The following is a 26,459-nucleotide window of genomic DNA, read 5'->3' as shown; positions in this document are numbered from 1 at the left end:
CCCCCCACCCCCCGCACAGGCCCCAGGAGGCCACACCTGTGAAGCGGGGCCAAACCAACAGGAGTTGCAGGCCCCTCCCGGACAAAGCTTCAACCAAACATTGCCATGATCGGCCCAAAGCAAGAGACTTAACCCCTGATCAGCCCAAGGCCCAGTGGCTGTGTCCTTTACAGACGACAGCAGAATCAGGGCAGCAGCAGCCCCCAGTCCACTCAACACTGACCTGCCACCTGGGGAGGAGCAGCCCGCAGAACAGGCTGGGGCATGAAGATGCGATGGGATTAGTGACATGACGCTCAGGGAGCAAGTCTGACTCACTCCCTGACATGAGCCAGGACAGCTGGCCCCGGGCCTGCAGGCGTGAGTGTAGCTTGAGACTGGGGCATCCTCCACTGTGATGAGGCACGTGTGGCATGGAGGTTAGGCACAGGCGGTAGCTGTAAGTCTGCGCCTCAACTCCCCCACTTCTAACCTGGACTTCACAACAGTGCGGCTCCGTAAGGTTGTGGAGAGGCCAGTGCGTGTGTCGTGGACAGCTCTGGAATAGCACCGCTCCTAGAGAGTAGGCAGTGACGTGCCCATGAAAATTCACTGGAAACGCTCTCTCCGTGCAGAGGCTCCTCTACCCTGAAAGCAGCACACACTCACTCCCACCCCAGATGTTTTCTGGTTGCTAATCAGTGATGGAAGCTTCCAGCCCTGGACAGCCACTTCCACACCATGGCTCAGGGCCCTTGGCCTTGAACTGTGAGACAGCTGCTCTTGGACCCAGGGAGGCTGTGAGCTGCAAGTCTGCGGGCCTTTCATCTCCCGCTCTTGACCACCCCTCCCGCTTCTCTCCACAGCATCCTCGAGTGCCAAGGCCTCCCCATCGTGAATGGGCAGTGCGATCCTTACGCCACTGTGACGCTTGCAGGACCATACAGGCAAGTAGCTGCCACCCGCACCTGCCCCCGGCCCCAGGCCTGCAGGGTGGGGCCCGGCACCTGAAGGATGGGGAGCATTCCTCAGTCAGAGGAAGGGAGGATGCGCTGCAGGTAGAACGTGTAATCTTGACTTCCTTTTGTTTCCTTTATTGGCCTCACATGGTTTTGTGAAAAAAAGGAAGACTTGATGTTTTTCATGCTGAGTATTTTTGGCTCAGTAAAGGTCCCTGATTTGCATACCATCTGGGGTTGGAGACAAACAGAAATATTTATAAGATAAATAGAGGCAGCAAATTACTTGTGCATTTGGTAGCTCAGCCTCAAGGCTGAGAGATTTGGCATCGCAAGTGTTATTTCTGATCCTGATCCTTCCTCCCTTGATTACAGATCGGAAGCAAAGAAGACGAAAGTGAAAAAGAAGACCAACAACCCTCAGTTTGACGAGGTGTTTTACTTTGAGGTCGGTGTCTCAGTGGTTTCGATGTTGAGCTGAAACCCTGCCCCCGAGACCCTTTGGCAAAAAGTCTCAAGGCTCTCAGTCAGTTGCTTCCTCTGAAAGTTCTCTGGGTGACGTCCCCCCACTAGAAATCCCCCCCGCTCTGCAGCCCCTGCTCCCTAGAAAAAAAGGCCACCCCTGCTTCCAGAATGACTCAGCTTCGAGTTGCGTACTTACCAATTCATTCTTTCCAAATGATCAGGACTTTGGGTTTTCTTAATTGTTTTGTTTTTTGTGGGTGTTTTTTTTGGTGGAGTTTTTTTTGTTGGTGGTGGTGTTTTTTTTTGTTTGGCCTTTTCCACCCAATCTTTCCTGAGCAGTGAAGAGAGGCTTGTTTCACCAGAAAAAGTGAGGGTTTTGAAGCAAAGACGAAGTGCTTTTGGACACAGAGATCCCCCAGCTGCCTCTCCGAATGTGAACCACCAAGATTAGTAAGCTGCAGGGTGTGAGGGCTGGACCGGTTTGGAACCACAGTGCACACGGCTGGTGTAGTGATAAGACGGCCCATATGGAATGTACTGAGGCGGGTGTTCTTTCCATCCTCAAAGGTTTCTTGAATGCTTACTCTCCACCAGGTCATGGTAGGTGAGGATGACCGAGGCCTTCGCTCCCGTCCTCCTCATGATCCTGCTGCCCAGCAGGAGGGATCGTCCCACTTGCTGCAGTGATGGTTCAGTTAGTGGCTCCGGAGACAGAAAGCAGTTGCAGCCAGCAGGGCTGCTGGGGACGTGGGGCGAGGCTCCCAGAGTGGGGACAGTCTGGGAGGGGGCATGCACAGGTGTGGAGGTCGGGAGGGTGCAGGAAACTGTACCTGGAATGCAGAGTGAGGTCGGGGTGAAAAACGAGGAATTTTGGAAAATGAAGTTGGAGAGATGAGTTAGAACCAAGCGCTCATGGGCAGAGGACCTGGGCCTTCTCTGCTGGCCTCTGGAAGCTCACACGTTTCCTCCATGGAAGTCAGTGGCCGGCCTTGGGGTAGCCCTGGGGAGGGCGATGGAGCCGGGAACCTGAGGGCATAGTGAAGGGCCCCTCTCTGTCCAAGATGGACATTCTGGCTTTATAGTTGGGTGAGGAAATGGTTCTTAACAGGCTGAAGATAAGCCAGGAAGCCCATGCGGCCACCTCTCACCTCCAGGGACTCATGCTGTGTCTCCAAAGGCAGGGATGACACCTGGAACAGAAACTGCAGAAAAGTCCTTAACATGAATGTGCATTAAAGGCGGCAGCACCTTCCATGTCTGGAGGCTCAGGCAGGCGCTTTCCCAGCTTTTGATTTTACCACAACACGCGCAGTAAGGCACAGACTTCACACCGTGACGCACCTCCCGCCAACAGCTGCATCCACTCCTGAGTGGTTCCCACTCACATGAGGAGCCCTGCGTACTTGCTATGGTGTATTTGGCGAAAATTGTGGGTCTCAACTCACTAGATGAGTTTAACGGCCCCAGATGATTGAATGTAGCAGTAGGGGCCGAAGTCTCAGGCTCCCAGAGAAGGCTGAGGCCTGGGCTCAGTGCTGCTGGTTAGGGCCTCGCTCGCGGCCTCCGCCCGAAGGACCTTTGGAAGATGCTTGTGTGTGGAGTTTCTGTCCTTTGACTCAGAGGCTCAGCCCTGCTTAGCCGCACGCTCCCTCTTGTCAGGTTCTCCTCACCTCCTTTCAGCCTCGGCCGGCAAACAGCCCGAGGCCCAGCCCTGCCAGGGGACCCTGCATCGGCCGGAGCAAGGGGCTGGCAGGCAGCCTCCTGCAGGAGTTTCAATAGGAGGTAGTCTCCAGCCCAGCTTATTCCAGAACAAAAGCCAGACTTACCTAAAAACCCGTAAATATCTAAGTGAAATGATTTAAAGTTCTGTAAGAGTCACCTTCATTCACTCAATAGATATGTTAGGTGACAGGCCGGAGTAAGGCAGGGAGAAAGCAGGCTGGCCTCTGCACAATCCCACTGGAAGCCAGGCACCTACCTCATCATAGTCTTGGGGTCATGCCAGGCAGGGGGTGCAGGGGGCTTCCTGGAGGAGATGGCACTTCAGAGACACCTGCCGGCTTCCCCGCGTGGAGCAGAGTGAGGAATGGCCTCAGGAGTGAGCTGGGCAGGGGCACAGGTTGTGGAAAGATCCCATGTGCTGGGTGAGGAAGACAAGTGGGGATCCTGGGAGACTTCAGAAGTTTTAGCCAAAGGAGATTAGGTCGGGGCCAGCTGGGCTGTGGCTGGTGGGAGCCGGGCTTGGGTGGTACAAGGACAGCTAGCCAACAAGGTGGAGGCAGCAGGTGGGAAAGCTGGGGAGGAGCAGATTGGAGGCATGAGGGAGTGGATGTCAGGAGGGGGAGTGGTCAGCAGGAGGAGTGGATGTCAGGAGGGGGCATGGTCAGCAGGAGGAGTGGATGTCAGGAGGGGGCATGGTCAGCAGGAGGAGTGGATGTCAGGAGGGGGAGTGGTCAGCAGGAGGAGTGGATGTCTGGCAGAGGGAGGGAACTGGCAGGATGCTCCTGGGTGCTGGGAGGGTACATGGAAGTTAGTGTGATGTGCCCTGCGTAGTTCCACACCCCCACTCGCAGGAATTGGGCCCCAGTCCAGCCTCTGCTCATTCGCTCCTCCAGGGCAGGCGCTCCGTCTAACTCGCTCTCCCTCCCTCTCACCACCAGGTGACCAGACCCTGCAGCTACAGCCGGAAGTCCCACTTCGACTTTGAGGAGGAGGATGTGGACAAACTTGAAATCCGGTGAGCAAGAATCAGGGTTTCGAGATTCCTGGTTGGAGGCTGCAGTCTGAACTCACCTCTACTGTCCTCTTTTGTTTTGTTTCGCTTTGTTTTTGGTTAATCCTCGCCTGAGGACATTTTTTCCATTGCTTTTTCAGAGAGAGTGGACAGGAGGGAGGGCGAGAGAGACAGAGGAGAGAGAGAAAAAAATATCGATGTGAGAAAGACATATCGATTGGTTGCCTCCCGCACACACCCTGATCGGGGCTGGGGGCTGGAGATGGAACCTGCAGCCCAGGTATGTGCCCTTGACTGGGAATCAAACCTGAGACTCTTCCGTGTGCAGGCCAGTGCTCTAACCACTGAGCAAAAACATAGCAGAATGAATAGGGGGGTTTTAACGTTCTTGGTGATTTCAACACGAGGATGTTGGAAATGGGAATCAGTCATAATCACCCAGGTGTTCGGTGGCTGTGGCTGAAAGGACACTTACTTTCCCAAGGGGCAAACTCAGCTTTACAGTCCGGCTGCTTTGGGACTCTCCTGACACAGCCTTCGGTGTGCAGTCCGTACTTGTCACCTAGAACAGGGGTGGGGAAGGCCCTGCCCGCGGGCGGTGTAAGGCCTGAGAAATCATTTGATCTGCATTAGGGGTGAGTTAATTAAATGTTTGGCCACAGATAGCAGGCTAAGTTTTAAGTTGATAATTTTGTATGGCCTGTGATTGATGTTATAAATATCCAAGTGGCCCTTGACAGAAAAAAGGTTCCCCACCCCTGCCCTGGAAGATCCCAGCATGAGTTCACCGGCATCCGGCATCCGTTTTAGGATCCCCTCAGGGGCCTACTTCACCTGCTCTGCCTGTAGGAGGCCCCGCCCACCTGCAGCGCCTGCCCCAGGGGTAAGGTGCCTGGGAGAGAGCATCCATCCTAAGCCAGCTGTGCGTTCTGTCATCCTGGGCCCGGGTGCCCACCCCTGGGTCTGAGTAGCCGGTTCTGGAGAAGCGTAGGAATGCCCTGATTTGACACGATTTAAAATCTACTTCCCTTTAGGCCAGGGTTTTTCGAGGCGTTCATTTGTGGGGTACTCTGGTATCCCTCCCTCGAACCTGCAGCGGCTTTCTGGGCCTCTGAGCAATAACCAAGCTGTGGGGGGCTCCAGGCCCGGTGGGGGCTGACCTTTGGGGTACAGGGTACAGGCCAGGGCTCTTCCCTCTCCCAAGTGTAGGGGGCCCTGAGGCTCTGCTCAGCCCTCTCCTGGGCCCAAGTCCCGAGGGGTCATGGCCTCCACACACAGATCTTGGTTTGAGCCCAGCTTTAAGTGTTTCCAGGCAGTTACAATCTTCCATTTCAAAATACTGAAGCCGAGGGGAAGTGACCCCAAGTCGAGAAGGTCCCCACTGGAGGTCCGCAGGCCTTATTTGAGGTTTGACTGCACACTGCCTGCCTTCAGACCAACGGCTCCGCTTCCTTGTTCAGAGAAAGAAGTGTTTATGAAAGACTCGGCTTTGAATTCAAGCGTGAAGTCCTAGTTCTTTTTCTAAGCATACAAACCAGAGATGCTTTTAAATGCTTCTCTTATTAAAAAGAAAAGGCTGCCCGGCGACTTGTTCGTATTTTGCTGAAGTGTTGCTCAGCAGGTTGAAGGGTCTTCTGCTTCTAATTCTACGTGTCTGCACGGGCCAGTGTTCGTGTCCGTGTCCCGACATGCGTGTTCCTGCGGGACATCCTTTGCCTGCTGTGATGTCCACGGCCCCTGCTCAGACTTGCAGGGGCAATGGAAGGGCTGCTACAGCTTTCTAGAATTTTCTCCAGTCTTAAATTGCAACTCATGGATATCCTCTGATTAAGCTGTTTGCTGTGGGGGTATGCCATGCTCGCTAGTTAGCACCAGTGAGCGTCGTCCACCTCCATCTGTCACTCGTGTGCAATCGCCATGTCCCCAAATCAGAGGGAACAGAATTGTCTCTGGAGGAAAAGGCTCATGGGTGACAGACTCTTTAGCAGGGGAGTGTGGACGCTTCTCAGAGATGGCACGTTGTGCTGAGCTTGCAGCCGGCAGTGACGGGCCCTCGGGCATGAGTCACACCGGTAGGTTGGAGGGATCTTGGGTGCCGGGTTCTGAGTGCAGGTAGGGAAGGAGGAGTCAGACACCATTTTTTTCTTCCAGGTGTACTTTCACGTGCTGGAAGGTAGGGGGCATCCTGGCTGTTAGGTTGGGCAGCCTGGCCAGTCTCCCGTGGGCACCATTCTCTGCATTAGCCTGGGCAGAGCTAGATTTCATTTATTCCCTCCCCTGTGCTGAGCCCGCAGACTGAGGCCACCTGCTGGGTGCTCCTGCCATGTCTGAGACATGGCCCAGCCCTGAGGGCAGGTCCTGCCACACTAGGACCTCTCCCAGGTGAAGGCAGGGGATGCTCCTGTCTTCAGGGCACAGCACTTCCCTCCTGTTACAAAGACAGGGGGCAGCTCACCGACCTGCCTGAGGCTCGGCCTCTACCTCCTCTGGGTCCTGGCAGCCCGGGAAGTGCACATCTCCACGCCAAAGCCAGGTCCTGTCTGACCTCACGTCCTAAATGCCCTCAGTCGGTGTAGATCTCCACAGAGGCTGACTTGGTGGAACCGAAGGCTCTGCCGTGCTCAACCCTCCTGCGGGGAGAGAGGACGCCGGGACAGCCGCTGTCTCCCCGGCCGTTCTCCGGAGCATCCACATGCCGAACGTTGTTTTTCAGGGTTGACCTCTGGAACGCCAGTAACTTGAAGTTTGGGGACGAGTTTCTGGGAGAACTAAGGATTCCGCTGAAAGTGCTGCGGCAGTCCAGCGCCTACGAAGCGTGGTAAGGTGGCGCGTGCCTGCCTGCCTGCCGTCCGATCTGCGGGCGGAGGGACAGAGTTAATAAGTCAGAGGGGCACAAAGCTGCGCCTTTACACTTTCCAGCCCAAACAAAATGCACACGTCAGGTTCCTCTCCGGCCACCTGCTCTCATTCTGCCAAGTCCTAACTAGTCTAGGGCTGCGCAGGTTCAGGTGGGACCCTGCAGGCGATCTCGCTGACACCACAAGTGGTGGCTGAGAGCCTAACACAGGGGGTGGGGCATGAAAGCCTTACAGCCGCGAGAATAGCCTTTTGGGTCTGCTCACTGCGGGCAGGCGCCTGGCACGCTGGGAGCGCCATCGGCGAGGCTCTGCCCTGTGGCAGCAGTCATGGCCTCTGCCTGTCGTCAGAAGGGTCGCCGGGCGAGGAAGGTGTGCAAGGTGCTGCGGGTTCAGGTGACCCTCCATTGCAGTCTGCGCACCTAAAGTGGGTCCCAGCTCGGCCTCACCCCTCACTCGTGTCACCCAGGAGACTGAGGTTTCACTTTCCGTCTCTTTGGTTCTCATTTCTCTAGGTTACTTTGTATTTTGGCATAAGGAACATGCCTTTGTTTCATTCCATGTTTGGTTCATAAATCACATCCTATCACAGTGCACATCATCACGGTGAAGCTGCAGACACTGTGGCTCCGTTTCACACATCTCCTGAACAGACACACAAGGTGGGGAGGAGGTGCAGGCCACACAACACACGTCACGTCGTGTGCCACACATCTCACACCACTAGCCGCATGTCACACGACATGCCGCACACTGTGCACCATCGCCCTGCACGTCTAGACTCACCACGTGGGTGGATTTTGGTGTTGTGCCCAATGGCAGTTTCTTATCATCAGGAGACTGTGGAGTTCCTATATATATATATATATATTGATTTCAAAAAAGGAAGAGGGAGAGATAGAAACATCAGTGATGAGAATCATTGATCGGCTGCCTCCTGCATGGCCCCTACTGGGGATCGAGCCTGCAACCCGAGCATGTGCCTGACTGGGAATCAAACCGTGACCTCCTGGTTCATAGGTCGGTGCTCAACCACTGAGCACACTGGCCAGGAGTTCCTGTCTTTAGTTCCATGAGGATAGCACCAGCACAGCCCCAGCTGGGCTCTGGTTCCTGCCAGGAGGCAGTGCTTAGCTGAGCATCCCCAGCCTTGTAACCAAGGATGTGGCACTCGCCTGGCGCCTAGTAGGAGCTCTCCCCACATCGCATCTCTCACTGCCGGGCCAGGAAACTCAGAGCAGGCAGGGTTCCCGCAGCGCCGCACGGGTAGGGCCCAGGAGAGGCAGAGCCTGTGGGAAGCACTGCTGAAGCAGTGGTGTGCGCAGTGGCCTGCCCCGCCCACTGACACGAGCTCCCCACTCCCCACCCCCCTCATGTTGGAAGCTCTGCCACATGTTTCTTAGAATCCTTTCAGTTTTGCTCTGCTTGTTGCTAGCCACTGTCGTGTTCATCTTCACAGATAATTGTTTTACTGCAGAATTTCCCTTAACTGCTACACTCCCGCCCCCTCCTCATCCTCTCCTTTCTTCCCACCCTTCCCCCTTTCCCATCGTGATCTCTGTCCGTGGCTCTGTGTCATCAGCCCTGATAGGAAACATCCCTAGGGGGATGCCCCGGGTGCAGGGACCCTGCAGGGGGTGTCCTACAGAATCCCCCTGAGCCCCTCCTGCCTCAGACCCTGACACAGAGCCTGCCCTTGTCGGGGCACAGCCCTGGGGGGTGCTGCGGCCTCAGGCCACCTGTCCTGTGTCCCGTGCCCAGGTACTTCCTGCAGCCCCGAGACAATGGCAGTAAGAGCCTGAAGCCTGGGGACCTGGGGTCCCTGCGGTTGAACGTGGTGTACACAGAAGACCACGTCTTCTCCTCCGACTACTACAGCCCCCTGCGGGACCTGCTGCTGAAGTCTGCGGACGTGGAGGTACTCCTGTGCTGTGCACCTGTGACCTCAGACCCCTCCCCCCCCCCGCCCCCGCTCCGTCCCTAATCCCCGCAGCCCCCGCCTGGCCCTCCTGACCCAGACCCACTCCCTCTCTGGCCCCTGCCCAGCTCTGCCTCCCCACCTGCCCAGACCAGCCCCCGAATGCTTTTAGCAGTGGGCTTGGGTCGTTTGTACTCCCCTTAATAGGATTTCTGGGCTCCTGGGTCTCAGGCTGGTGGTTGGAATGGAGACAGTTGGGGAGAGAAAGGCTGGAAGAAAGGAAAGAAGTGCTCCAGGAAACCTGAGGCCCCCACCTGGGCCACCTGGGCCCTGCTGGTGACTTCCCTGCAGCCTGGCCCCTCTGGGCCCGTTGTGTGCACAGGAACATCTGAGTCTCCCTTTGCTGGGTGAGGGGGTGTCGTGGGGGACCTGGAAGCTGCTCTGGGGTCACGCTGTGTCCCTGCCGCAGCCCGTCTCGGCGTCCGCGGCTCACATCCTGGGCGAGGTGTGCAGAGAAAAGCAGGAGGCGGCCATCCCGCTGGTGCGACTCTTCCTGCACTATGGCCGGGTGGTGCCCTTCATCAGCGCCATCGCCAACGCCGAGGTCCGGAGGACACAGTGAGTGCTACTGCGGCCTCTGCCTGGGACCCCTCATTTCCCAGGGTTTTGGTCTGGTGATGGGCTGGGGCTGGGGCTGTGGCTGGAGCTGGGCAAAGTTGGGGGGCCCGGGCAGCAGAAGTCTCCTCCAAAACACGTCAGAGCACAGGGATGGGGCAGATAAGGAAACCATATAGATTCTGGTTTTCTTTCAGAGAGACACTTACTGTCTAAAATTGCACCTTTTCTCCCGGATATCTCGAGGTGCATGTGCAAGAAGAGGGTGCCTGTGGCACCGGCTGCCTCAGGAACGGGCTCAGTCCAGTGTCAAGCCCCCCTTTGAGGCCTGGGTCGCTGGATCCCAGGACCTGCCCCCACTAGTGGAGCGGGTTCTACATGCCCTGGGTCCCTCAGTGCAGAAACACCCAGAGGCAGCCTGGTTGAACGAGGCTCTAGAAAGCACAGCCCATCCGGCCCCTTTCCGGCCAGATCTCCTGTGCTGGCCCCAGGATTGGTTCCTTAGAGGCATTCGGTGGTTCGTTTGTATAAAACAGGCCTCAGGGAGGGGAGCACCGCCAGCTCCTGTCCCTTTGGATGGGTTGATGGCAGGAGGCGTGTTGCTGACGTGTTACATAGGCAGGACGGCCAGAACCCCCGTTGTGACACGTCCATCTGGGCTCGGGCTCCTTCTAAAGCCCCCAATAGCAGACTCCCCGGGGCGGGCGTGTGCCTGCCTCTGAGGACGGGCACTCCAGAATAGGTTCTGCTTCTCCTCCACCTCACTCGCTGAGGAGACAGAAATCACCCCGATGCTGTCTTCCAGGGACCCCAACACCATTTTCCGAGGAAACTCGTTGACATCCAAGTGCATTGACGAGACGATGAAGCTGGCGGGGATGCACTACCTGCACGTCACCCTGAAGCCCACCATCGAGGAGGTGGGTCGGGTCCCCAAGGATCCAGTGTTACGGGGGTGCATGCAAGAACCCACATGTCAGTGTGAAGGACAGGCAGACATACAGGGAACGCAATGTGGACAAACAGCTGTCACTTTAATGTCAGCTGCGTTCCCAGCCTCACCACACACCTGCCGTGTGTATTTCAGAATCGTCCTCATTTTCTCAAATTAAAAAACCACTTAAGAAAACCCATTATTCTGAAGACGGAGGCCCTGCAGGAGAGGGCACCCCTTCCCACAGGTGCTGGCTCTCTCCGAACTTGCACGGCCTTGGGTTTTCTCTGGAGCCCCCTGCAGCTGTGGCGGCCTCGCCCCAACTTCTCGTAGCTGTTGACACATGAAAGGAACCACACGTTTCCTTTCCATGGGACTCAGCGTTTCTTCCCTGAGCCCTTCACGGGCACCTGGGCAATTCCCTAAAAAACAGGCCCCGTGCTGTGCGAGGGAAATTCAGATCGCATTCCGGTTGAGCCTCTGTGTGGTTTCCTGGCAGCACTTTGAAGTGAAATGTTGTGAAGCATTATGGCGCCGGGTTCCATGGGAGATAATGCAGAACCATCTCCCAGAAAGTCCCGTCCCCCCCGGGACTCCAGCCTCGCACGCTGCCCGTCTGCGGCCACTCCTCCCCATGCAGCTGGTGGGGGGCTGGCTGTGGGCAGCTGTGTTCTGAACAAGGCTCATGGCATCCGTCCCTGAGCTGATACGGCTGACCCCCGCCCCCTGAGCTCCTGGGATCTGTCTTGCTCACTCCTGGTCCCAAACGCTCTTTCCAGATATGTCAGAGCCACAAACCCTGCGAAATCGACCCCGTGAAGCTGAAAGATGGCGAAAACCTTGAAAACAACATGGTAAGGGGCTCCGGCTCGTTCACCCACACTTTCCAGAGCCAGCGCCTGTCTTGAGGCTCTGTCAGGTGGGGCAGGGCGTGCTTTGCAAGGGCACGCACAGGAGCCTGAGGCAGACGCTGACTTCAACTGCTGTGAGGGGACCAGTCCGGGCAACGATTGGCCACCGTCTGTCTTTGCTCTTGAGTTCCTTCCTGCCACGAGCACCGCTCTGTGGCCTGCCCCTCAGCTCCTGCTCCTTCCCTTCCTGGGACAGCCAGGAACCCTCCCCCTGCCCGCCCCCTGCACCCCTGCATGGGGTGGCCTCGCCAGCCTCAGTCTCCCCAGCCCTAACAAACACAGGTCTCAAACCTACCACCCAGGCTGTTCCCAGAGCTGTTCTTAAAACATCAAAACTCCCTAATTTTGACATTTCACGCTAAATATTTCTATCTTTTTTATGATTTCTCCATCTAGATCAGGCGATGTCTTTGTCGTGCCTTAAAAAAAAAAAAAAAGACAGGGTTCTCACCTTCAGGAACTTATACTTCAGTGAATTTGACTGTGTTTAGTTAATGAGGTCAGGCACGAGGAGGGGATACGGTGTGGCTTTCCCCACACCCCAGAAACCCTATTATTTGCACTATATGAATTATTGTAACTAGTCAGTACGTATTTTAGGAGGGTTTTTTAAAAACCATGATGGGAATTGTATCTTTTGCTGCCACAGCTCCCCGAGGCTGCTCTGGGCTGGTCCCTGACCTCTGGACGCGCTCCCTCCCCATGTGGTTGAGGTGCTCCAAGCAGCCTGGGAGAGAGTCGGGTCCACATGAGCACTGTTGGGGTGTCCCACCCACATCTCATTGCAGGAGAACCTGCGGCAGTACGTCGACCGCATCTTCAACGTCATCACCAAGTCGGGGGTGAGCTGCCCGACGGTCATGTGTGACATTTTCTTTTCCCTCCGAGAGGCGGCTGCCAAGCGCTTCCAGGGTGAGTGCTCTGGATACGCTCAGCCAGCAGGAAATACCTACAGCCCCTCCCTAGGTGGCTCCCTTCCCCTGCGCCAGACGCCTCAAAGCACAGAAGGGGCGTCTCAGAGCCCTATAAAGAGGCCAGAGCTCAGGTGTCAGCATGCATCCCTTTGCATGCATGTCTGCGGACAGAGCGCCCTAGTCCCCGTCTGCGCCTGTCCCTGGGTGAGCTAGGGCTGCGGCCCCACACCAGGCAGTAGGCCGAGTTTCGTCCAGTGGAACAGTGTCTACTTACCTGGGTCTGGGTTATGCAGCCAGGAAGCCGCCCATCCGAATCCTCTGGCAGTTTCCTACTTCAGTCCACCGTGTCGCCACTTGGTGCTCTGTGTCACCTAACTCTGCCTGGCTATATTTCTCAGAAAGTCAGGATGAATTGGGACTGGAAGGGTTCCAGGGATGAGCCCCCTCTTTAATTATGCTGATTCCTTGGGGAGGCGCCCAGAGCTGCCATGGCATCCAGCCCTGTGGGAGGGGTCACGGTAACTAAGGACCTGGGTACAGGGTACTCACCAGCTCAGACCACTTGGTCCCTGGCCCCTGCCTGGTCCAGTGAGCACATCCCTCACTCACTTCCTCCATCCCTGGGAGCCCACGAATCAGCCCAGACGTGACCTGCTGCCTTGGGAACCGCTGAAACCTCAGCCTCCGTGCAGAGCAGTCCCTGTGCCCAGATAGAAGGTCCCAGGTGAACCCAGCCCCTTCCCTCCACCTGCTGGGGCAGCTCAGCTTCCAGAGCCGAGCCGGCCAGGACCTCCTGCTCTGAGCTTGGGCTCCTTCTGGGGCCAAAAAGGAACCCCGTGTCTGGGACGGGCAGTTACTAAGCATACCAAGCCTCTGATCCTCTTTGGGACAAGACGGAAGGAAGTAAATAAATAATGAACAGACCACATCCTCCCATCCCCGATGTGAGTGACCCGCCCAGTAATGAGCCATCTCCCTGTAAGGCCAGTAGGGCCCGGTCAGCGGGTTGTGTCTGTTACAGCCCAACTGCCCGACGGTGTTATTAATAACAGTGAGGGGGAAGGAGAGGGGGAGAGACAGAGATAGAGGGGGAGAGAGACAGGGAAGGAGAGGCAGTGGGTCCAGGAGACCCGCGGGCCAGCACCTCTGTCTCGGGGGGCCCTGGGTGGAGCAGGGGCTCTGGGGTGCAGCCCCTCGCCCCGGTCCATGGCTGAGATCTGTAGGAAGCCCGTTGAGTTGGCTCTCTGTGCCCTGGCTACAGATGACCTGGACGTGAGGTACACGGCGGTGAGCAGCTTCATTTTCTTGAGGTTCTTCGCGCCTGCCATCCTGTCCCCCAACCTCTTCCAGCTCACGCCTCACCACACAGTAAGTGAGCACCGCCCTGCGAGCTGGGACCCAGCCCTCCTGTACCAGCAGGTGACGGTGGCCCAGGCCAGACTCGTTGCCAGGCCTATGGGGGTGGAGAAATAGCGGTTCCATGGCGGTGGGGTTATGAACATGCCACATGCACTTGCCTCCTTCATCGACAAGGACTTTAGCGACTTTCCTAGGCTGTCAGTTCAAACGTGGATGCTGTGACCAGGTTTTACCTGCTGACTGCTGTTATGCTGTCCTCTCCCCATGGGAAAAATTGGGTATTTATCATCTTGTGTATATGCAGCCATTTATTCAATCAAGCACCAGATGATAATTGAGCACCCGTATGTGCAGGCTCTGGGCTTTCCCGGAGCTGATGTCAGTGATGCATCAGCAAAGGAAGTGCCAGGTATGGCCAGTGTTCGGTGGAAAGTCCAGGGTGATGGGCCCATTCCTGGTTCTGTTGGTTCTAAATTAAACTTACAACCACGTGAAGGTAAGAGAGGTGACCTGGGAGTCACAGAACTGGGCATGGTAACGGGACAGGGATGCCGCTACGTTCAAGGTGCTCCTGACTAAGTGTGCCGTAGGGTCCGGAGCACTGATCTCCAGCAGCTCTTTTCACACGTGGCCACTGGGGAGCCATCCGTGCTGTGTGGAAGTGCCGGGGTCTGGGTCTGGAGAGCCTGCATTTCTAGCAACTCCCAGACCACACAGAGTAGAAGGGTCCAGGTGAACGTCTCCGAATCCAGTGTTTGTGTGTTTACTGCTCACTCACGGACAACATGCAGGTTGTAGGGATGCCACTCATTTTGCTGGCAGTGCAATGCTGGGCTCAACCACAAGCATTTCTGTAAAACCAAAGCGAAACTCGCATTTCTCTCTCCTGTCTGGCAGGACCCACAGACGTCTAGGACGCTGACACTCATCTCAAAGACTATTCAGACTCTTGGCAGCTTATCCAAGTCAAAGTCTGTAAGTGATGCTTTTTAATCATCTTCTTAAGAAAAGAGTGTGTGCTTAATGCATTTATAAGGATAAAGAACAATAGAGCCTGCCAGGCGTCCTCCCGCACCAGCTCAGGAGGTGGAGTTCCAGCCCTGGCCAAGCGCCTCTGCACTGCGGGCTGGGAAATGTGGCTTTCTGAGGGGAAATCAGGATGGCGGGCGTACGTTATTGTCACCTGCGGAACGGCGGCAGGCCCCCTCCTGTGTATGGGTTCGGAGACCGGGTCTCCTCCGCGCAGCTTTGGGGCCAGTGCTTGGCTCTCTCCGAATCAGAGTGAAGTAAAAAGTGCGCCTATCGCTTCCCTCCATCACCCACCCAGTTTCCGTTGGCTGGAAGTTCAGATAAACAGGCGCCTGCCGCTCAGGGTCAGCACAAAACCCACCTCATGTTCACACCCAGAAAGAGCAGCGTGACCTCCATATGAAAGCAGTGCTAACCGGACTGGGGCACGGGGATGGTCGTTTGAAGGCCCTTCTGAGTTACTGGGCTTTGCCCGACGCCTGTCCGTGCCCCCTGGTCACAGGCGAGGCTCCATCCCTGCGACCATGCCTGGGTACAGCATGAACTTCATAGACCTGGAACCCAGATGTCAGTGACCACACGTCGAAGGGGTTGAGCCATACAGTTAGCTCTTAAAACGCCACTTAAGTGGAATTCGTCAATTGTGAACGTTTTAGCTTCTGTGATTTCAGGTCTGGTTTAAGTACCTGGGCTAAACTTCTAGGGCAGCACCTCCCCTCCCCCTCCTCCACCCCAGCGGTCCTAGCATCTTCCCTCCGTTTAGTTACCGTAACAGGCTTGCTGCAGCCTGTGCTGCTAGAGTCTTCAGAGTTGGGCCATGAGCCAGGAGACCTGTAGGCCTTTGTTAAGTGACCTGCTTCATTTTAGGCCAGCTTTAAGGAATCCTACATGGCTGCATTTTACGAATTCTTCAATGAGCAGAAATATGCTGATGCTGTAAAAAATGTGAGTACCAACATCAACTAACATAGACTTACCCCACCCTGATGTTATGTTGTTTCTAAGAAACAGAGTTGCTTTTTAAAAACATTGAGTTTAAATTTGAGCAACATAAAAGCTACCGTTCGCCATTTGAAACGTTTCAGACTGGTCCATTCGCGGAATTGTGTGCCCATGCTCACCACAGGGCTGCTGTAAACGACTCCTACACCCACCACTCTTCTTTGGAGTCTGATGTGGGGGGGCCCTCATCATAGAATTTTACATCTAAATTCTCTCTACGTGACTGAGCATTATACCTTCATAGACTCTCCTCCTTTTGTTCCACAAACGCCCATGCCCTGCCCAGCCCCAGCCACCTGCCCCTGGTGCCGGCGAATCACAGAGCCCCGGAACCCCAGGCCCAGAGATAAGGACAGCGTGCTTGGGGGAAACTCTCCCAGATCCGAAGCAGTTATACGTATTTACTGCTCAGAAATCATAAAAACCATAACCTAGAAGGGGAGGAAGGAGAGGAGCTGGGGGCAGCCGCCAGTTGATGGAAGGAATCCAGACAGGCTGGGGGACAGTTGAATTGATCAGGGAGCCCCACCCCGAGCAAGACCACAAGGGGATGAAGATGGCCAGGGAGCGGAGCCTGCAGTGCTTTAAGCTCCAGGAGAGATGCATGCCCTGGTCACCTGTTGAAAGGCAGGTAGACCTCCAGGTGTTACCTGAAGTCCAGTGAGACCTGCCCGGGAGGAGCCAGCAGGAAGTCCAGGTGGGGGCTGAAAGCTTCTTAGCCACAGTGGAGACCAGCACAGTGTCCCCACAATCTCCAAGAACGGCCCTCTGCCCTGGCACCTGCCCCCCAGGTTCTCTCTCTCTCCTGGTGTCAGAAGGGGACACAGCCTCCGTGACATCATTTATACGTAAGAATGAGTGTGTTCAGGCACGCCATTTCCCCTGTTAATGATCCGGTTTCTTTCCCACTTCAGTTCTTAGATCTGATCTCCTCCTCTGGGAGAAGGGACCCCAAGAGCGTGGAGCAGCCCATCCTGCTCAAGGAAGGGTAAGGCTGGTGGAGCCACGGCAGCGAGAGAAATGCAGGCGGCGGGCGCTCCCAGTCTGTCTCGGCCGGGAAGTGGGGCAGATCTGCCCCCGGGGCTGGGGGTCTCCCAGGTCAGAGGCAGCACAGACCCTTTGGGGACACTTTTAAACTCCCCAGCCCAGGGCAGGTCTAAACGTGGTGGTGGTTACTCTCACTTCTCCGTGCCTGTTCTCTGCTGAATTTGCAGTGGAGAAATGCCCGTCCTGGGAGGAAAGGGGAATGAGAGCCTGAATGACCCCCGACTAGTCAGGGGTTCATGCACAGTTGGCTCATGCACACCTGAGTTCCAGGCCTTACCTTCCCCTCCCAAGCCCCGCATTCCTGAAGTGTCCTCCTGTGGGGAGACTAAAGCATCGCACCTAAGCAGGTTTCCCCCCAACCCCACAGCTTTGCTCCCCAGAGCACACTTTCGTGCCTCTGAGGCTGCTGCCAGGCGTGCTCTCTGGAAGCGTCTTGCCAGTATTTCTGTGGGAGGTGAGGAGGGGTAGCTGCTTTGCTGGAGGGCTAAGCCCTCACCAACTTGTAATTTACAGTTATCACCAGCAGGGGGGGCTAAACGTCTCTAAAGTAGAGACATTGACCTTTTGATTTTTTAAATCTATCACTTGGAAATACGTTTAGATTCTTTCACAGGAGTCACCTAAGACCATCGGAAAACACATATATAATTACATATTGTTTTTGTGATTAATCACTATGCTTTAATTATGTTCAATTTGTAACAATGAAATTGGGGTCACCACAACATGAGGAACTGTATTTAAGGGTCACAGCATTAGGAAGGTTGAAAGCCACTGGTTTAGAAGATATTGAAAATCCAGTCTGCATCGGGTATCACAGATACGAAAGCGATGAGTTATTTTGATGTTGCAGACGTGACTTTGGACTGCAGGACGGGGAGGGCGATGACCTCCTGGACTCCGAACCCTGGGACGTCCGAACCCTGGGACGTCCGTCCCCCCCACCCACGTATCCTGTTCACAACAGGTTCATGATTAAGAGGGCTCAAGGACGAAAACGCTTTGGGATGAAGAATTTTAAGAAAAGGTGGTTCCGCTTGACAAATCATGAATTTACCTACCAGAAAAGCAAAGGTAACAAGAAAAATTCGCTTTTCCCTTCTTTTCACATACCTTTATTCCGAGGGACCAGGGCCTTGTCTAAGTCCCCGTTGGGGTTACCCTCTGCTTTTTTGGAGTGAAACTGAAAGCAGAGAAGGTGTGTTCCCCAACGTGGGCAGTTTCTGTAAACAGGAGAGCAGGGGCGACATCCACGGGACGGCCCGGTGGGGAGCGGGAGGGGCGCAGGCGGGTGCCATGCCACCAGGCGTAGGAATCAGGGTCTCACGGGTCTTACTCCGCTTTGGCTGTGTTCTCCTGGGTCTGAAATGGCTCCGGTTTAGATCAGGGAATGGTGACAAAGTAGTCTCTCCCCATAAAAATGTGGGGGCGTGGCTCCTGGAGACAGTCCTGGTGCTGCTGGGAGCTGAGGCTCTGTTATCCTGTGGACACAGGTCCCATTTCCAGGCCTCCTCTGACCACTGCCCCTCAGCCCCCTGTGCCTGTGGCCTGTCGGTTTCTTAGCCTTCCCCCCTTAAAGAGGGGAGACCTAATCCTCCTAATCCAGCACGGCCTCTGGGCCTACCCTCATGAACCCCTCTCGCCGCAGGAGACCAGCCCCTCTACAGCATCCCCATCGAGAACATTCTGGCCGTGGAGAAACTGGAGGAGGAGTCCTTCAAAATGAAGAACGTGAGTGCAGCCCTGGCAGGCGCTCCTCCGGGCATCGCTCTCCTCTCCCACTCACACCCGCCACCCCACCTCTCCTTTCGGGGCCCTGCCTGGGTGTCTACAGGCGTTGTGTGGCTTTGCTCGGACCTGGGAGCCCAGCAGCCTGGCTGGCCCTGCCTGTCGGCTGTGGCAGGAGAGCCTGCGGGACCATGGCCTCCCTGGTGTCCCGGGGGTCCAGGGATCCTCTGTTAAAGGACGCCAGGGGCAGGCTCTGGGACCGTGTGGAATTTCTTTGCAATGTTTTATTTTGATCTAGTTTGAACTTCCAGAAAAGTAAGACTAGAGCACGGACTTCCCATGTCCCCTAACCCAGAGTCACTGGTTTGGTCCCATTTGCTGAGCCTGTTCCTTCATTCGCCCTCCTCCTCTCTCCGTGGAGGATGTACATATTTTTTTCCTGCACCATGTAAATATTTCCGTGTATTTCCTAAACACAAGGACATTCATATAATCTCATACAGTAGCCAAGCCAGGACGCCCAAGCTGATGCACTAGCACCACTAGCCCACAGTCCGTATTTAAATTCTGCCAGTTGTCCCAGTAATGTTCTCCCCCTCCAGGCTGGCACGCAGTCCAGAGCCACATGGTCTGTTGTTTCTCTGGTGTCTCCTTAATTTGGAACATTCCTTGGTCCTTACCCCTGTTTCGTGGCCGTGGCATTTTTGAGGCATGCAGGCCAGTGTTTGTGGACACCCCTCGGTGTGGGTGTGTCAGGTGGTCGCAGGGCATGGTCGGGCCATGGGTTCCGTCGGGAACCCCGGAGGCCCTGGTCGCTGGTGCGTCCTCTCAGGGGGCCCGGCTCCTAGTGAGTGAGTGGCCGTGGGAGAACACGGGGCTGCCAGTGTCCTGCGTCTCCTCAAGTCCTCCCCTCCACGAAGACTCTGACTGTCATTCCCTCGCTGCTCCTCATTGGCTCTCGACTGTGCACAGCTCTTCCTTCTCCCCCAGGGAGGCTGGCACCCAGTAGTTGGGACCGTAAGGACTCCCAGGGCCCCATTTTATTCAGGGGCTGGGGTCCCGTTGCCCTGGGAGGAGGGCCTGCTTGCACAGCATCCCAGCCCATTGGTCGCTGCCTCTGCATTCAGCAGCATTTCGTCACTCAGCCGGCTCTGCGACAGACGCCAGGCTCGTGGCGCACAGCACGGGACCTCAGACCAGGCTCTGCTCCCAAGAGCTGCCAGGGAGCTGACCCGTCCTCCTCCCTCTCCTGTGTCTGCCCGCCTCGCTCATTGGCACAACTCAACGCTTGGGTATTCAGTAGGTGCCTAAGGCCGCACTGGGTCTGTGGGGGACACGGGAGTCTGTTTTGCCGGGCCAGGGCTGAGTAGTCACACGGTGTTTACACTCTTGCTGGGTCTGAGGTCGGCTCCCAGCCCGCTGCACAGATGAAGGGGTGGCTCCACCCTGCATGCTCTGGATGCTCAGACAGAAGCTCCTGCTCCCTGCTCTGTTTTCTTTTCTTTCTTTATTTTTTTTAAATCCTCACTGGAGGGTATGTTTTTATTGATTTTAGAGAAAAAGGGAGAGGGAGAGAGAGACAAACATTGATGTGAGAGAGAAACATATATCGGTTGCCTCCCGATGTGCCCCGACCAGGGATCGAACCCGAAACCTGGGTATGTACGCCGACTCGGAATCGAACTCGTGACCTTTTGATGTTCGGGACAATGTTCCAACCACACTGGTCAGGGCCTTCCCAGTTCCTGGTCCTTCCCCAGGACTATTTGAGGCCACTTATTGGGCGAGCAGATGGCCCATGGCAGACGTGGGTTCTTCCCTGGACCATGGCTCCTGTCGAGCCTGCCTCTCCCAGGGCAGCGGCTTCAGCTCTGTTTTCAAGTTCAAGGGCAGCAGAAAGCCCTTTGCACCCACGACAGCCACTGGACTTGTCTGCCTCTGGGTCAATTTCAGACCCTCTCGCTGTAGCCCCTGGGCGTGTAGGCATTGACAATCATGACCCGTGGTCCTTGCTGGGTGGCCCCCGAGCCCACTCTCCATCTCCCCAGATGTTCCAGGTCATCCAGCCGGAGCGGGCGCTGTACATCCAGGCCAACAACTGCGTGGAGGCCAAGGCCTGGATCGACATCCTCACCAAAGTGAGCCAGTGCAACCAGAAGCGCCTCACCGTCTACCACCCCTCCGCCTACCTCAACGGCCACTGGCTGTGCTGCAGGGCCTCCTCCGACACGGCCCCCGGCTGCTCCCCGTGCACCGGGTAGGTCTGCAGGTTTCCAGCCCCCAGCCGCCCGGGGTAGTCCAGCACAGTTACCCGGTTTATGCACCCTTCAGGGAAGTTTCGTCAAGGGGTCAAGTTGGGGCTAAGGTGCAGTCCCCACCCACTCAGCCAACTGCACACCTGCAGGCTGAGCCTCTACCCAGGGAGCCCTCGCAGACTGTGTAGCCTGGCAGGCGCTCTGGGCCTGCCTGGGTTCTCCTGCCTCTGCCGGGGGTGCGTGCCATCCTTGCAGAGCGGGTGGCAATGAGGAGGGGGCTCCAGGCAGAGAGGGACCCCCAGGGGCAGGCTTTTCTGCCCGTTTTTTCTAAGACCCTCTAAGCACTCTGCCCTCCTGATGCACCCCCATCAGTTTCTCCAGTCGGCACTCCCCACCTTTGGGAACCGAGACAGCCCCTCGTTTCCAGCCCCTCCATTAGCCGGGCCCCCTGACGGTCATGAGAGGTTCCTCTCTGCCATCCTGGGGGGAGCCTGGTGACTCACAGTTGGCCTGTCCCTGTGCCCCATGTGACTTGTGAGAAAAGTGACAACTGCTGTTTGTTGTGATTGTGGTTGTGACGCAGCCCCCCAAAGCTCTCAGAGGCGGAAACAGGACATGCAGCTTCACAGGCAAAGAAGCTAAGACTCAGGATAAGGGCTAAGTCCCTGCTGTCCAGGAGTCTGTGCCCCAGCCCTCGCCTGTCTCCCCAGAGAGTCTGGGTGCTGTGTCTGGGAGGGGCCGCTGCTGTACCCTCAGGCAGGAGCAGCAGCCCACCGGAGCCTCGGGAAGGAGAGGGGACCCGCTTGTCCCTACCTGGGGCAGCCAACCGACCCTTCAGGGCACACAGCCCAAGTGCATGTTTTTATTCTGGGTCCTTTCATAGCAAAATAAGTCTGCCTTGTTTGCTTGCTATCCTGGCAGATGGTCACTGCTCAGTGCTGGTGAATTATTTCACAAACCAAGCACAAATGCCCGCCGGGGATAAGTTCAGTGTTGGGTCACTCTGTCGTCTTCAGTGGTCTTTTAAAAAGTCAATGCCATGATTAACAGCTCTGTGCTCTCCGTTCTCACTGTGTTCGAGCAGCGGCCTCCCAGCAAACATCCAGCTGGACATCGACGGGGACCGAGAGACGGAGCGCATCTACTCCCTGTTCAACCTGTACATGAGCAAACTGGAGAAGATGCAAGGTGAGGACGGGGTCAGCCTCTCACCCCGATCGCAGCAGCGCGGGGGACGCCTGGCCCAGGCGACACGTGGAACGTTCCGCAGAGTGACTCGGGGAAGTGCAGGCAGACCCCGTCTTGTTGTGCTTCACTGTGTTATGATTCCCAGGGACTGTGTTTTCATCAACATCAGGGAAGGCCCTCCACCAGCAGAAAGATCACCACTCGCTGAAGGCACACGTGACAGCATGCTTTAGCCATAAAATAATTTTAATTAAGGTTTTCACGTTGGTTTTTCTAGACATAATGTTATTGCACACATAGTAGACTACAGTGTAGTGAAATGACCTTTGTATGCACTGGGAAACCAAACAATTAGCATGACTGTATTGCAATATCCACTTTATGGTGGTCTGGAGCCGAACCCACAGTCTCTCCCAGACATGCCTGTGAGCCCCTCTGAGCCTCCCTGGCCTGCGTCCGGTGCTGTCGGTGGTACCTTCTGCAGGTTAGGCACCTGTTTGGGAGACAGGTTAGTGCCTGGGACCGTGGATGGTCAGCACCTGTCCCGTCGTCTGGCACTGTGTCCTGTTCCCGGTTACTGTGTGAAAGTGTGTCAGTTGCCTTGCTGAAACCAACATGCACACACTCTGGGCATTTCCCTAAGTCTGGGTTTTATAAACCCTTTTAAAGAGGAAGTAGTGTGCTTATCATGATCCGTTCTAGTTGATGTTGGTTTTATTTTCTCCTTCCTGAGCTTAGCTCATAATCTATATACTAAGCCATTCAACAATTTTGCATCTGATAGGTGTGTGGCTTACGGCTCCTCTTTCTTTGTGGTCTCTTCAGTTAAGCCCCTCAACCCCCCTTATTGCTCTCTGCCCTCAGGGTCTGGGCCTCTCCCAGGTTCCTCCCAGCACTCCCCGCACAGACCACGCTCTGTGGTGCCGGGATGGAGTTTTTCCAGGACTTAGAGGCTTCGATGCAGAGCCAGCTTTGGCTTCTGCTCTGAGACACACTGGGCAAGTCACTCACGGGCAAGCCCTGACTTCCTCTCCTGCGAAATGGGGCAGCACCGCCACCAGCCCATTGGCTCAATTCGAGGACTGAGGGGAACAAACTCTGTGAAGCAGTGAGCACAGCACCCTGGGGAGGGCTGGGGCTGGGTGCCTGTGTGCTTCTCCCGTCACCATCGTCCGTCCTGCTGGCCTTTGGTGATTCTCCTCCGCACCTGAACCCAGACACCTGTCCCGGCAGTGAGGACCGCCTTCTGTTTCTGCTTCTTTAACAAGCTTCACAGACGTTTGCTTACTCAGGTCTTAGCTCTCTTGACCTGTCCATGTGGCAGTGACGGTCCTTTGCACCTATCCCTCCCTCTGTCCTTACGAGCCACCACGGCTCACACTCCCACTGGGCCCGGGCTCAGGAGACTCGGGGGCACCGGGTAACAGGCTCTGGCGCTTAAGTACTTGCCCGAAGCCACGCAGTTACAAGCAGTGGCTGGGGGCGGGGGAGGACACGCAGGCATGTGGCTGCAGACGGACCTGCGCTTCACTCATGAGGAAGAGGCTGAGTTCACACTCGAGCTCGGGGGCCTGGGCTCCTCTTCTCCACTCTGTTGTCCCTCACGTTGAGGGCCCCTTGTCTTTCTCCTGTCACACTCCCTTTTTCTCTGAAATTTTCCATCTTCCTTTCCGCAGACTTGTGACTTTTCAGTTAGAACCCAGAGGTTTCCCCTGAGCAGAAGCAGGATCGCAGAGCTTTCTGTGATAATGGACAGAGGACGATGAGGCGAGGGGCCTTCCTGATGCTGGCTCGCCAGGCCAGGCGCCCTGCAAAGCACACGTCTTCCTACCTGGTCTCTCTGTGGCCCTGGAGCATAGGGCCCAGCATAGCTGTTGGGCAGATGGGAGGGGCCGGGGCCAGGTGCTAGGGGACAGGACGGGGGCTGCTGCAGTTCAGGTATCTGGAGACCTCCTGTGGATCACGGACGGCTGTAGGCAGCATGGTCTTCAGCGGGATTGAGGTGTCCAAGGAGAGAGCTACCTGCTGAGCAGGTGGGGGTGGAGGTCTGAGGAAACCTCCTGCACGGACTGGCCGAGAGGGGACATCCTCGAGCTCACCTCCCCAGCCTGACCATGTCCGATCCCACAGGCCCTCGAGCCAGCCTGGCCCAGTGTCCAGGAGCAGACAGACGTCTGCTGTTACCGGCTTGGTGAGCCGGTGGGGCCTGGATGGACGCAGGTCACCCAGGGGCAGGGTTGTCAGAGAGGTGCTGGGGCCTGGCGAGGGGGCATTGGACCCTCAGAGGCCTCGGTTCCTGGGCCCTGGCTTTCTGGCCCTGCAGGGTCCCCCGGCACACAGCGCCGGCCAGGCTGGAAGGAACGGCTGCTGGTTCTGGGGCCTTTGCCTGTGAATGGTCAGCCTTTACTGAGGAGTCCAGGTGCTTCCCCGAGCACTGACCTCCTCCCTGTCCCCAACGGTGCAGAGGCCTGTGGGAGCAGATCTGTGTATGACGGCCCAGAGCAAGAGGAGTACTTGACCTTCATCATCGATGACCCCCAGGAGACCTACAAGACACTGAAGCAGGTCATTGCCCAGGTCGGGGCCCTGGAGCAGGAGCACGCTCAGTACAAAAGGGACAAGTTCAAGAAGACCAAGTATGGGAGCCAGTGAGTATGGCGCCCGGGTGCGTGGGCAGTCCCGGCAAGGGTGTGGGGGCCTGAGGGAGAGACTGCAGGGAGCTCCCGGGGGGAGGCGGGTGCTGCCTGCCCCAGAGCCACCGGTGTGCAGCGTTGGGGACCGTGGTGTGCAGCGGGTGGACCGTGGTGTGCAGCGTGGGGACTGCGCAGGCTTCCCAGCTCCTTCAGAGCAGGGCTCGCCTCACTCGCCGGGCCCTCTGGGCAGCGTCCTGGGAGCAGCACTCTCTCCCTTCTCCCCTCCTGCCTTCCCAACTCATTCACTTTCAGAATTAGGCTTTCCTGGGCCAGCAAACTGGCCCTTTCCCCCTCTCTTGAGGCCAGCTCTGGTGGACTGGCCCCCATCTTTGTCTTGTCCCTCCCTTTCTTCCTCCAGCCCCCTCCCTCCCCCCTCCCTCCTTCCTTCCCTTCCTCCCTCCGTTCTTGGCAGGTGTGGGTTTGCTCTGGGAAGGGGAGTGAAGGGCTCTGCAAGAGGTGCCTCCTTTGACCAGTTGCTCACAAGAGCCCGGCACCCAGCGAGCACCTCCTGGGGTCGTGATCCTGCTTTGCTCCTAGATGAGTCATCCTGGCTCCATAGACATTCAAAGCATATTCCAGATTCCCTTTACACCCCGCTGTCGAGAGAGCTGCGTAGACCTAAAAATGTTGTCTTTGATTACACATGGTAAAGCCGAGGTTAAAACAGCCTGGAGCGCATCCTACTTCCTGTGGCAGCAGCTGTGCAAGCGCTTGGGCAGCTCAGGACCAAGCACCTGCGACCCTGGGGCCAGGCGCTCAGCAGACAGCATCGTGCCTCTGTGGAGCGCAGGGTTCCCACACACGTGTGGGTGCATGGCACACGCACTATGCACACGGTCATGTGTGCGCATGAGACCTACACACTGTGACTAGGGTCCCAGTGGGTGCCTCCACAGGCGGCTTTGGGCTAAGTCTTCTTTTGCTTGTCTGTATTTTTCATATTAATTACAAAGAATACACATCACATATATAGATAGAAAAAAAGTCTCTTATTTTTTTTAACCCTCACCCGAGGATATTTTCCCATTGATTTTTAGAGAGAGCTGGAAGAGAGAGGGAAGGACAGAAAGAAATATGGGAGAGAAATACATCAATTGGTTGCCTCCTGCATGTGCCCCGACCAGAGCCCAGGACAGGGAGGAGCCTGCAACAGAGGTATCTGCCCTAGACCGGAATCGAACCCAGGACCCTTCAGTCTGCAGGCCGACGCTCTATCCACTGAGCCAAACCGGCCAGGGCTAGAAAAGAGACTTAAAAAGTGCAGATGAGCACGGGCGATGGAGGGCTGTACCTCACATTCTCCTCTCCCCCATCTCCCCTTTGCAGGGAACACCCCATCGGAGATAAGAGTTTTCAAAGCTACATCAGGCAGCAGTCAGAGGTCTCCACCCATTCCATTTAAAGCCTGGAGGACGTCCTGCCCCAGGAGGGCGCTGTGAGCTGCACCGGGAACCCCACAGTCTTTGCGCAGGAGGGAGACCGACAAGGAGGCAGAGTGTGGAAGCCAAGAGATCCACATTCCTCGCTCGCATAGATGACAAGAGTCAAGCTCACGGGATGTCTGAGACTCTCCTGGGCTGTTCCCGTGGCTGCCACGCACTTTATTCACGCTGCTTGGCAGGTGCGCTGAGCTGGCCTTTCTGGACCGGGTGCGGGACGCGCGCGCCCTGCTGGAGTGCTTCCGTCTCCAGTGCACTGCTGCCTCGCTGGCCTCTGCAGTGCCTGCCAGGAGCCTGCCTCCGCGCAGCCGGAGGTTCAAGCATTATTCTTTCCCAGGAGCCTGCTGTCCGGGTGCCGCGGGCAGGCGGCTCCTGGTTTCAGCTTTCGATGTTGATGATGTTCCCGGCTAAGGCTCGGTTTTGTGGTCGGGACGT

The 26,459-nt window shown here is 56.4% G+C and overlaps 1 protein-coding gene across 1 annotated transcript in view; it reads left to right on the top strand.

Moving 5' to 3' along the window:
- RASA3 (RAS p21 protein activator 3) overlaps positions 1–25,992 on the top strand; it is a 70,865-nt gene extending 44,873 nt beyond the window's left edge. Inside the window, exons 5-23 of the mRNA XM_006769303.2 lie at positions 846–926; positions 1,314–1,386; positions 4,064–4,140; positions 6,851–6,955; positions 8,754–8,910; positions 9,380–9,528; positions 10,331–10,445; positions 11,239–11,313; positions 12,159–12,282; positions 13,546–13,652; positions 14,541–14,618; positions 15,540–15,617; positions 16,589–16,662; positions 17,689–17,795; positions 18,370–18,452; positions 20,498–20,706; positions 21,789–21,892; positions 24,357–24,540; positions 25,912–25,992. Of these exons, the coding sequence (XP_006769366.1) occupies positions 846–926; positions 1,314–1,386; positions 4,064–4,140; positions 6,851–6,955; positions 8,754–8,910; positions 9,380–9,528; positions 10,331–10,445; positions 11,239–11,313; positions 12,159–12,282; positions 13,546–13,652; positions 14,541–14,618; positions 15,540–15,617; positions 16,589–16,662; positions 17,689–17,795; positions 18,370–18,452; positions 20,498–20,706; positions 21,789–21,892; positions 24,357–24,540; positions 25,912–25,987 (2,056 nt within the window). The 3' untranslated portion in view covers positions 25,988–25,992. The remainder of the gene's footprint in view (positions 1–845; positions 927–1,313; positions 1,387–4,063; positions 4,141–6,850; positions 6,956–8,753; positions 8,911–9,379; positions 9,529–10,330; positions 10,446–11,238; positions 11,314–12,158; positions 12,283–13,545; positions 13,653–14,540; positions 14,619–15,539; positions 15,618–16,588; positions 16,663–17,688; positions 17,796–18,369; positions 18,453–20,497; positions 20,707–21,788; positions 21,893–24,356; positions 24,541–25,911) is intronic.
- Positions 25,993–26,459: the final 467 nt, after the last annotated feature.

The sequence above is a fragment of the Myotis davidii genome, unplaced genomic scaffold, assembly GCF_000327345.1.
Source record: "Myotis davidii unplaced genomic scaffold, ASM32734v1 scaffold444, whole genome shotgun sequence".
NCBI lineage: Eukaryota > Metazoa > Chordata > Mammalia > Chiroptera > Vespertilionidae > Myotis > Myotis davidii.
Note: the sequence above shows the minus strand (reverse complement) of the source record. Positions and strands in the feature narration are given on the sequence as shown.